The 12057-nt window shown below is 45.1% G+C and overlaps 1 protein-coding gene across 3 annotated transcripts in view; it reads right to left on the minus strand.

Annotated features, from left to right (window-relative positions):
* Positions 1–1178: 1178 nt before the first annotated feature.
* The window catches only part of CBX3 (chromobox 3), a 28234-nt gene continuing 17355 nt past the window's right edge, over positions 1179–12057 (minus strand). For 2 of the 3 annotated variants that reach the window (XM_040965047.1, XM_040965046.1), the window contains exons 2-6: positions 11666–11722; positions 8896–9038; positions 5206–5368; positions 2964–3058; positions 1179–2347 (exon numbers count right to left, since the gene is read on the minus strand). In XM_040965047.1, coding sequence (XP_040820981.1) covers positions 2221–2347; positions 2964–3058; positions 5206–5368; positions 8896–9038; positions 11666–11689 — 552 coding nt within the window. In that variant the 5' untranslated portion in view covers positions 11690–11722 and the 3' untranslated portion in view covers positions 1179–2220. The remainder of the gene's footprint in view (positions 2348–2963; positions 3059–5205; positions 5369–8895; positions 9039–11665; positions 11723–12057) is intronic. The other variant, XM_040965048.1, reaches the window with a different exon arrangement.

Genomic DNA, 12057 nt, shown 5'->3' on the forward strand with positions numbered 1-12057 from the left:
CTGCGCTGGGTTTATAAGTATAGGACACTGTTCTGTCTCAATATTTACATGTTTCAGATTGGGGGGTTACTACAGGTTGCTGTGAGTGGGCTTCAGTTCCCACTGGAGGGAAGGGTGTGTGGTGGGCAGGACTGGGCTGGGTTGGACTTTCCCAACTAGTCTGCTGGTCAAAAACTCCACCCACAAAGAAAATCACAGGATGTGTGGTCTGACTGTGGAGTACTGCCACCCAGTACCATGGATGGCAGAGCGAACTGGACAACTCTCTGAGCTATACTTTTGACAGTGAGTATGAGAATCTGGGCAAGTAAACTCTAACCTCTGAATGACATCCTGGGATGATACTGAGTGGCTGCCCCCTAACCCCGGGTAGTGATGTGGTTAGGATGCTGGATATGGCCCTCTTCTCTTCCTCCAGATACAGGAAGGAAAAACCAACCAACCTGGAAACAATTGTCTCATCCATTTCCCCCCCACTCCTTGACCCTCCCATTCCCACCATAATCAGTGGTCTATATGGGTGTACAGAAGTGAGAAACATATTTCACTACAGAACAGAGGATAGCACTGGCCCAGGCTGTGTCCCTGCAGTGCTTAGGGGCTGAGCTAAAACAGGCAGACTTAAACTTATTTAACAGATGGGGCAAGGAGCCAAGGAATGCAGTTGGGCCCTACCAATAGAAGATGCTGCCACGGGAACCTCCATGACTTTAGTCCTTTAACTCTAGAAGACATTAAGGCTTCCGCAACTGCTCCGAGGGGCAAATGAACGAATTTGTCTGAAGTCATTAAATCTCTATTTATTATTAAATTTATTTGCTTACTGCATGAATACAAACTGATCTGCTATACTTGTATGTGGATGCACAAGGACAGCTTTCCAGAAAAGCCCCTCGTGGGTGCACCGTACAGGCTACGGACGGCCATGAACATCAGGTTCTGCAGTCTGTGAACCCACTGCTGAGAGCAGAGCTAGAGCATGATGAAATACAACGCAACTGCTCTCAGGCACCACTTGAAACACTCCTGTTCAAAGTCTAAACTTCATACGCTTAAGATCTAGGGTGCGAACACCAGTGCTTTAGTGGTATTGTCCAGTGCCAAAAAACGCAGACTAGTGTGCACAGGCGCTTCTACTTCCACTCTAAAAGTACTCAGACAACGAAAGTGTAAGCACATAAAGGAATATAAAACTATTTATTGACCACTGTTCACCAGTATTTACAATAAAGTAAACAATATACAGTTGGATAACATTCTGATTACTACAAAGTTATTGTTTTTTTTTTCCTGGCATCTGCTGAACCAGTAACCCAAACAGCTCGGACTGAGCCTCCATGTAAGAAATGAGACGTGACAAACACAAACCATGCAGGTCAATGATGTAGATTACAATAGCCTGATCTCCCGCTGTGACAGCAGATCCTAAACTGGCAAGGTCTCTAAGCCAAGTTTTAGAAATCCCATGAATCATGACATTTTAGTCAATAATAGCACATGGATTTTGACCTTCGCAGAGTAATGGCTCACAAGAAGAAATTGTCCAATATTTGTTTATCTTAGTTTTTTACAGGGCAGCAGGGGGTCTGCCTTTCTCACCTGAATGGGGAGACTAATCAGTAACAATAAAGATTGTATGAGCCACGGCATTTACGACTATCGATCCAGCTCTCTGATATGGCTTCTCCTCAACTATCTAACCTGTCCAAATGACTTACAACATTATTCCAACAGCTATGGCTTCATGACAATTTTTTCCAGTTTAACTTGAAGTGATTTATGTCTCAGGTTGCTCACAATGACATTTTAGCAACAGAGTCTCATGGTCTTCCTTTTGATGAAATTTTAAAAGAAAGAAAAAAACAGTTATACAAATATCTTATGAACACACACAATCACCCAAAACAGTTGTCGGGCACGAGTTGAGAAATCAGGTTCTGACACTGAGAACAATGTTTAAAAAAACTTCTCCAAGGCAGCAACTGTTTGCTGATGAAGGAAGCAACTACAGAAAGCTTTTTCAAAACTTGTTAGAAGTAACCAGTGCTACTGATGCAAAAAAATAGAAAATTCACAACTCCCCCAATACTACTTTCAAACCAACATATCAAACTTGATTTTCATTAGAATGTAGTTATTTCTTCACGCTAGTAAATCAAAAAACCAAGATCCAGATTTTATATATATATATAAATATATATAAAAAAACAATGCAAACAATTACTGAGCTTCATCTTCCGGACAAGAATGCCAAGTTAGTCTCTCTTCATAAAAAGCAATTACAATCTGAGGACATTTCATGTTTGCTTCTTTTGCCAGCACCAAGTCAGCTTCATCTGAATCTTTCCTGTAGTAAGGGGAAAAACCTCCAGTTAACCTTCACATTGCTTATAACCAACACTGGCTCACCCAATCAATAATTCAATCTACAGGCATTAAACGGGGCCAGCACCACAGAGGCCAAGCCTGGCTGGCGTGACAGCCGTATGTGCGTCAGCTCTAGTCCTGGTTGCTCCACTTCTGGTCCAGCTCCTGGGCTGAAAAAGCAGCGGAGGACAGCTCAGGTCCTTGGCCCTGCACACACACACACAGGAGACCGGAACTTGCTATGGCTTCCCGTCAGCTTGCTCCACCCATTTTGGCCATTTGGGAAACGAATCAGTACATAGAAGATCTGTCTCTCCTTTCTGCAACTTCTTAAAAGAATTTTTTAAAAGGTGTTTGTGTTTTGGGAATATGCTTTAATAAAAATGAATCAGAAGATAAATTTAGGAGCAGGTGTTTGGTCCAATGAAAAGACAGCTTGAAATGTTCCCATCTGGTCTCTGGATGCCAAGTCCCAGCTCACTTCCTAATGACAGCTTCCAGCTAATGCACTCCCTGCCCAGCCCCAGCTGCTGTGGGCATCTCACCAGCTAACGGGTGCTATCTTCCTTTCAAAAAAAGAACACCAGCACACTTACCACTTCATGAGAAACATCAACTCTCCACTGCTGTCTGTGGCACCAATTATTCGTTCGGGATCGAGACCCCTGGCAAAGCCCCTCGGTTTGTCAGCCTGTTTAGAAGAGGTTAAGTGATTACTTCCATAAACATTTGCTCAGCACAAACTAAGAGCATCAATTCTAACTTGCCTTCCTGACAGGAAACTTACATAAACAACTTTCAGGACGGGCATTTTGGGGAACACATTGCCTCTAACAGTGCCTGGGTTTGAGCGCTGGGTCTTGCTTCCTGCAAGTGAGCACCCTGGGAGGCAGCATAGCAGGTGCTGGCTCACACTCTTGGGTCTCTATAACCACGCAGGTGATCCTGACTGGGCTCCAGCTGTGACTAGTGCAGGCGTGTGAGGAGTGAGCCAGGGCTCGACTGTCCCTGGGGTACAATGGCTACTGCTGCCCACGCAGCTAATGTGCCTATAAAGTCCAAACACTCAGATGCCTGCCACCTGCATGCAAGATCTGGATGAAGTTCTTTTACAAATTCTTTTACTTTTGATAATAATTAGGAATTAATGTAGGTTAAGATTTCAAATCATTTCTAGAAGCCCATTAAAAAGAAAACACCAGTTAATCAGTATTATATCCAAGCTTTATGCATCCTTTGAAATACCATTTGAATCCGTTTTTTCTTATAAAAGTTATTTTTCATATAAATTATGTGTAAAACATCACAGATATTTCAACAAATAAATACTTTACAATTTGCTTTAATTTGTGATACAATCCCAGAGTTGTACGAGCTTTTTGGGGTCCCCACTGCCCAGAAACGTGACGAGCGATGGTACCAACAATCTTCCGTTCCTACCGACCTCGGCAGTCGCAGGCCCCAGGGTTAGCCTGCTTCCATTAAAATGTTGCTGTGTCGGACCTTGGGCAATCTTTAAAAACTAACCTTTTGTGATTAGGTATCAAACAGATATAACCTGTGCTCCTCTGGAGCATGTGATTTATTCTGAGAATCAAACTTGCAACCAACTTCCTATTTCTAAACTCTAAAACAGGGTTAATATCTAAAATCTTACTAGGACCACCCTGATGATTTATCCGTGACGTTCTTAACATCTAATGAGTGTTCTAATTTCAAGCCTAAGTCTCTGTGGAGATATATATAACACATGCTTAGCGCCTGAGCCGAGCAACCACTGCCCAGGCCGCTCCCGGTGTCACACTAGGCCACCCGGCAGGGTAAGGGCGATCCTGGCTTTAGAGTCAAGGGTACAAGTAGTTCGTTTCCTAGCATGACTGAATTCAGACTTAAGTGAAGGGGACACAATCAAAGTGCATGCATGGTGAATAAACCAAGTGTCTAAATCCATACCAATAAAACATAGACATAATTTTTATGAACAGACTGTATATTTAAAAATAAAAGGACTGCCTTGTAGCACAAAGACAAGTATGTTGCGGTGCTCAACGTCGCTACAACCACAGTGCTATTAGACTGCTATCACTGGCAGGAGATGAGCAGTGAACCGACCTCAGTCCTCCTGCATCTAACGGCCTTACTCTCACAGACTAAACAATCCCTAGGGAGCATTTACAAACATTTTCTTAATGGCACTTCAAAAATATTTGGCTTTAAAAATTATCTTTAAGGGGCCCGGCAACCCCACTTCCCATCCAGCTCCCTGCTTGTGGCCTGGGAAAGCAGTCGAGGACAGCCCAAAGCCTTGGGACTCTGTAGTCATGTGGGAGACACGGAAGAGGTTCCTGGCTTTGGATCGGCTAAGCTTGTGGCCACTTGGGGAGTGAATCAGTGGATGTAAGATCTTTCTGTCACCTTTGTATATCTGACTTTTCAGTAAAAATAAATCTTAAAAAAATTATCCTTAGGAATCTGGCAGGTTGGGCCCAGTGCGGTGGCCTAGCGACTAAAGCCCTTGCTTAGAAAGCGCCAGGATCCCATATGGGTGCTGATTCTAATCCTGGCAGCTCCACTTTCCATCCAGTTCCCTGCTTGTGGCCTGGGAAAGCAGTCAAGGATGGCCCCGCAGCCTTGGGTTCCTGCTCCAGTGTGGGAGACCTGGGAGAAGTTCCTGGCTCCTGGCTTTGAATGGGCACAGCACCGGCTGCTGTAGTCACTTGGGGAGTGAACCATTGGATGGAAGATCTTCTCTGTCTCTCCTTTCTGTATACCTCTGACTTTGCAATAAAAATAAATCTTTATTAATAAAAAATCTGGTAGGCCATGTTTCATACTTACAGCATCTCTTTTCTTCTTTGATTTACTGTCATCAGATTCACTGTCAGATAAAGATTTTCTTTTTGCACCATCTTTTTCTTTACCAGCCTTTTGAGAATTAAGAAATGCTTCAATTAACTCTGGACAATCTAGATTTTCTTCAGGTTCCCAAGTGTTGTCAGCACTGTGTTAAAAAAAAAAAAAAAGTTGACTCAGTTAAACATCGCTCGTCACCATCATCCGGATCCATTTAATAGATGAAAAGCACAGTCGTCCGTGCTGCCACCGCTTCCTGTCGCTGTACCTCCAGCCTGCTCAGAGGGCCTGGAAGGGGCGTCCAGAGCCCTAAGGGAACCGCCTACTTACCTCTGCTAAAAGAACAGGATTCCAACACAGCCAGGGACGCTAACAACACACAAGGTTTTCAAAAGTTCATGGGAAATGCATGAGAAAACTTTTTTTGTGTTTTTTTCTCTTTTAGCTGACCTCTCCTCTCAATTTGAGTCACCCATGTTGAGTGGCACGAACCTGGAGGCTTGAGCCATTATTGTTGGTTCCCAGGTTCTGCATCAGTAGGAGCAGGGAGCGAATCCGGGTAAAGGGGAAGTCTGCCCACCGACCACCGGCTTAAAGCATGCTCTTACTAACAGCCGTATTTGTCTTCTCGAATTTCTCTAAGTTCCACAGATAAGTCGCTTCAAAATTTTTCTCTGACAACTACTAGCAGACAAGTTACCCATGCCCACAGTCCTGGTGCCTGGGTAAATTTCAGCTTCCTACCAATGTGGCCCCCAGGAAGCAGCAGTGGTGGCTAAGCTTCCTGCTGCCTATCCAAGAACCAGAATGAATTCCCATATTATGCCTGGGGTTAGGATTTTTAAGACAAAAGTATGTCAAAAGTTCACAAGAGGGACCTGGGCCGGTAGCCTAGTGGCTAAAGTCCTTGCCTTGCATGCTCAGGGATCCCACATGGCTGCTGGCAACCCCGCAGCCTTGGGATCCTGTACCCGCTGGGAGACCCAGAGGAGGCTCCTGGCTTCAGATTGGCGCAGCTCAGGCCGTTGCAGCCACTTGGGGGAGTGAATCAGTGGATGGAAGATCTTCTTCTCTGTATATCTGACTTTCCAATAAAAATAAATCTTCAAAAAAAAAAAAAAAACAGAAAACCAAAATTCATGGGAGGGCCCGACATGGTAGCTTAGTGACTCAAGTATGCTGGGATGCCATATGGGTGGTGGTTTGTATACCAGCTGCTCCACTTCCATTCTAGCTCCCTGCGTGTCGCCTGGGAAAGCAGTGGAGGACGGCCCAAGGCCTGCATCCTCGTGCTACACGGATTGGGGGACCCTGGCACCCAGGGCTTTGTGGCTCCCACACTGGGTGTAATTCTGGCCTTTCCTCCAGCAGTGTGCAGTCCTGAGAAACTACTGCTTCAGGCCAGCGTCCCTCAGCACCTCCAAGGGCCTTTCCATAATGGCGGGCAGGTGTGCCAACGAGGAAGCTATGGATTGGAAGATGTCGGTGTTAACAAGACTTAGAATCCTAGAGAACACATTCCCTAACATAGCAGGATGGGCACAAGCAGTCAGGTTACCTGTCAGGGGGCTGCTAGAGTGGGCAAATAAAACAGGAGACCCAATTCCAGGTTTTTTTTTAAATGTGCATGCCTGGCTTTGGATCGGCTCAGCTCTGGTAGCTGTATCTGTGAATTGGCAGATGGAAGATCTTTCTCTATCTCCTCTCTATAAATCTGCCTTTCCAATAAAAATAAACAAATCTTAAAAAAAAATTCATGGATAAACACAACTTGGAAGGCTAATTTTGATGAAAATAAAAGTTGAAACATATGCATAATATGCATTTTCCACTAATTTTTTGAGCATCTCTACTACGTTTTAAAATTGAGGCAATTTGTTTGGTGTTCAAAGCAGGAAATACTATCAAGAAATGACAAAAACCCCAGCCTTTCCTCTGGTCAGTACAAGACGCAGGCCCCGTACTTTCTCAAAGAGCCAGTGGGAAATTTACACAGAACTGAACTTCACTGTCACTGGAATAAAGTCATGTTCATTGAACACATTAACTTCTGCTGCGTCTGACCAGCTTGAGATGTTATACAGACTGACCAGCAGTGCTCAAAGCCTGAAATGGTCCTGTACTTCAGGGTTCACAGGTTTCCACCCCCTAATTAAAAAAAAAAAGCTGAGATAACCATTTCTACATGATTTCCATAATTGCTTTAGGGGAAGCCCTCCCACCCTCCACTACTAACGGGCTTGCTTGCTTTCTGCGTTCAGGGGCACAAAGGCCCATAGGAGCTGCAGGGAATGAAATGACAGGAAATGGGTCAGGCATGCGGCTAAATCCTCGCCTTGCACCTGCCAGAATCTCCTACGGATGCTGGTTCTTGTTCTGGCTGTTCTACTGCCCATCCAGCTCCCTGCTTATCACCTGGAAGAGCAGTAGAGGACAGCCCACAGCCTTGGGAACCTGTACCCAAGTGGGACACCAGGAAGAAGCTCCTGGCTTCAGATTAGCTTAGCTCTGGCCACTGCAGCCACTTGGGAAATGAATCAGTGGATGGAAGATCTTTTTCTCTTCCGTGAACCTGCTTTTCCAGTAAAAATAGATTAAAAACAAACAGTGACGGGAAAGGGGTTACTGATCACTGACATAGTAACTTTGCTCGGCTGATACTCTGAAGCTCCAAACCCGCACACGGCAGGACTAACTTGCGCGGTGTTCTCTTCATCGTAACGTTCTCTATTACCTAATGCCACGCTGCACATGGACGTTATCATTCATACTATGACCTTAGCTTTGGGAAAGCAGGGAAGAATCCATTTCCTAGTGTTTGGATGGATAAAATGGCTTTATTAATGTCTAATCAGATTCCAAGAACAGTCTATCCTGTGAAAGTAATCAACTCCAATGAACTGGCTCAATCTAATTTTAAAACACTTTGCGGACTTACTGTTCAGCTCCTCTACCTGCAGAACTTTTCAGTAAAAAATGTGAATATATGATACTTCCTTAAGCTCACCAAGCATACTGAACAGCATATAAAAGAGAAGCCTCAATTTTCCACTATTCCCGGATAGCTATGGAGAGGCATAACAGTGCGGTAAGCAACAGAGGCTAAAACATCTGCCTGCCATGCCCCTGGCACCAGGCTTGGCATGCTGCTGACCGCCACCCACCTGCGGAGCTCTGGCTTCTCACATCTGTGGTGTAAAGCCGAGAATTCACATGCACTTGCAGACACATGCGTGAACAGCACAATCTCGGCATGTTTTAATTAGCAACACAATGATTATCAAAGCAATTCCTAACAAGGAACCTAGGCTGTAGCACTTCAGAGATTCTGAATAGCAATCTGTATTGTACAGCATCCAAAAATCTTTAGGTCCCTTTGTCTGAAAGGCACAGTTAGTATACAGTATTTAACTCCAATAAAGTGAATCACACAGTAAACTATACTGACTTTATAAATTTGACTCTCCAGGGTAATAAACTAGAGTCTATTCAATCTGCCTGTTTCCAACTGCAGACTAAGGACTGAGCTCTTTTTAAGCAGACCTCGAATAAGGGACCTGAAATTCAGGTGTTTTTATAGATCCCTAAGGGGAACAGGTGATAGACCCAGCTGAAAACAAAACGCAAAGCTGCCGAGTGCAGTTCACAGCACAAGGAAGCACTGAGGATTCTTACTCTGTGAATCCCTTCCACTTCAGGAAGTATTCCACCTTCCCGTTGACCACACGGCGGTCCAACACCTTCTCCACCACAAACTCTTCAGGCTCTGCTTCTTCGACCTTTTTACTCTTTCCATTCTGCTTCTTTCCCATTTTTTGCTAAAATAAAGCAAAAGTTAAGATTCTATTTAAGTACACTTCAAAGGCTAAATTGCTTATACCGACTTACTGTCCTCCAAATGACACAATCAAAAGCATTATTTGGGAAATACTGCCACCCTTTCCCAGTCATAGCACTAAACAGCCTACTAGAGCCAGTCTCAGTAGAACTTCTATACCCGTTTTAATCACAAAACATCAACAAAACAAAAGCAACATAGATGACATACACAAGAAACTAAGTAATAAAGCTGTAAAGCGAGCTTAATTAAGGCAAGCTATGCTAAGATTTAAACACCAACACTGAAAGCTTCAATGACACAGAGAGGGAGCTGCAGAATGACAGTCCAGCCTGCAACTGTACTATCAACTGCAGGGCCGACTAGAGACCATGGACAGGATTTTCCCATGACTATTACATGTAGGTATCTGCCTTGAACATTTAGAACTCGGCCATATCAAGAGGCCAAAACACCAAATCATTTTCATCTTCTAACATGCAAAACCTCTTGTAGTTTCTCAAGGCTAAACTCCATAAACCAAATTCACTTTAAAGTGGGAGGTTAAAAACAAAGGTGGGTGGGGAACAAACAACCTACAATACTTAAAACTGAAATAGCTAATTCATCAGTAAGCTGCTGAGGGGGGCCGCCCAAGCTAAGCCACCGGTGAGACCGTCCACATCCTGCACCGTGCTCACTCAGCTTCTGGGCCAGCTTCCTGCTAACACTCCTGGGGAGGCAGCAGATGCTGGTCCAACTATTCAGGTGTGCCGAGGTCTGTGTCCTGGTCCTGGCCTGACTCAGCCCTAGCTGCTGCAAGCATCTGGGAAGAGAACCCCGTGGACTGAAGAGATAGTTCAAATTAAGAGACCACAGATGTGGCTCAACTAATCAAGTCACGGCTGGTTCAAGTAGTGACTGCTCCACTCTACAATCTAGCTCCTAGAAGACGGCCCCTGCCACCTGGGGGCGGGGGGCTAGAGACCCAGATGAAGTTTGTGGCTCTTGACCTTGGTCTGGCTCAGCCCCAACTGTCATAGCCATCTGGTGGCGTGAAGCAGCAGATGGAAGATCCCCACAAACTTTTAAGTACCCAATACATAGAAGTTACAAAAACTGGGGCAGGAAGCACTCTGGGTATGAAGCTGTAGCCTGTGACGCAGCTACCCCTTCGGGTCACTGGGTGGTATCCTGGCTGCTCCACTTCCAAGCCAGCTCCACGATAATGGCCTGGGAAAAGCCAGGGACGATGGCTGGAATGCTTGGGCCACTGTAACTCAGGTGGGAGACCTGGATTGGGGCTCCTGACTTCAGTCTGACCCCCCACCCCACGGCCGCCCTAGCTGCTGCAGCAATCTAGGAAGCTAACCAGACAGCAGATCTAACTCTGCCCCTCTGACTTGGCTGGACTGCTTTTCCAGACGGGCCTTACTGCTTTCATTATCCTGCCTAGTCAAAGAGCTTTGGGAATGCATGACATTAAGGAACTACGAATGACAACAGGAGTAAAGAGAAACTGAAGTAGACACTCGTGTATTAGATGCTAATCCTTCAGGTCCGTGACGTGAACTGATCAACAGGACAATGTCAGAAACAGGAAATGACAATGGAACCCACCATGACCACACCCCCTTCCCCTCAGAACATACCAGATTTACCAGCCTGGCTGCCTATGGCTTATGAATCCAAGTGCTCCTTTTTGTTTTAAAAGTACAAACCTGGCTCAAAGCACCAGTTTCCCTGCCTCCCCCCCCCCAAGCATGAGGCATATTTTGAAGCCATAAATAATGTTTAATTATTTAAAGGAAACTCACTCGGCTTCCTACTTAAATGTTATCATGTGTTATGTCAGGAAACTAATAAAATTATTTCCAAATCTGGTAACTTTGAAAGCTTCACGGATAGCTCATCTTTCCCACCCAACAAGCAAAGAACAGAGGCAGAGCAGATCAGCCCTTCACGATGTGTTCCCTGGTTACGGAGCTGGAGGGGCAGCCTGATGGAGGGGGCAGAGGATGCTGTCTACCCTGTGTGGGAGCCATCTGCAGCACTCTGCAGTCTGTTCCCCAAGATACTTAACACACAGTCAGATGATGGCACAAACTGTAAACCAACTTGGCCTGCTAAGGTGCGCAACTCAGGGGATCAAAACCAAACATTTGGCTTTACTTAAGTGTTCCAACGCATCCTCACAGGCTTCTGAGCACCAGGCTAACTTCAGGAGCTCCTTTCTGGGTACCGTTCCTCAGGCTGGGCATTCCCAAGGCAAATCTAGACTTCAACAGGCAGAAGGAATACGCCAACCAGCAATGGCTTTCTTGTTCTGTCCATACACAGCAGCCTTCTATGTTACATACAATCTTCAATTCTCCTTACAAGATAAAAACACTCAACAAAATTCTTGTTGTGCTCCCCTAAGATTGCGTGACTTCGGGCCCTACTAAGCCAAGTCAGTAAACACCTTGATTTACTAATTCCGCTTTTCTCCCTGTAAGAATATTGGGACAGTTAGGAAATAAGGGCGTAAATTCTCCACAAAAATATAAAGTTATAATTTGGGGAGGGAGGAAAAAAAAAAAACCCACGAGTTAGATCCTTATATATTTCAGGTTTTCATTAACTTACCAATGTAGTTTTATTGGAGGCCATTTTTTTTGTAATTGCAGGCTTGAAGAGCTAGTACTAGAAAAATGCATGACAGTTAAAGTTTGCAAAACAAAAGCCACTCATATGCAAGGTTTGTTTAATTTCAACCCCCCCACTAGTGACTACAACCCCAAGAGCCGAGGCTGGGCAGCCCGCTGGGCCTCCACCATTAGTGACGCATGCCGGAGCCCATGGTGCTCTAACCAGCAGGGACCACAGAGGCCTCGCTGCAAGACGCTGGCACCTGCGGCAGCTTCAAGGGGCGCAACATAGCGGAAAACCCTCTTCCCAGCGAGAGTGTTTATTAATCCAATACGTGGCTTCTCTTTCTAAAACTCCCACCAAACCGAAACCACCGCCGGTTCGCCCCT

This window comes from Ochotona curzoniae, unplaced genomic scaffold (genome assembly GCF_017591425.1).
Source record: "Ochotona curzoniae isolate NIBS_2020 unplaced genomic scaffold, NIBS_Ocur_1.0 scaffold_3835, whole genome shotgun sequence".
NCBI classification, from domain to species: Eukaryota; Metazoa; Chordata; class Mammalia; order Lagomorpha; family Ochotonidae; genus Ochotona; species Ochotona curzoniae.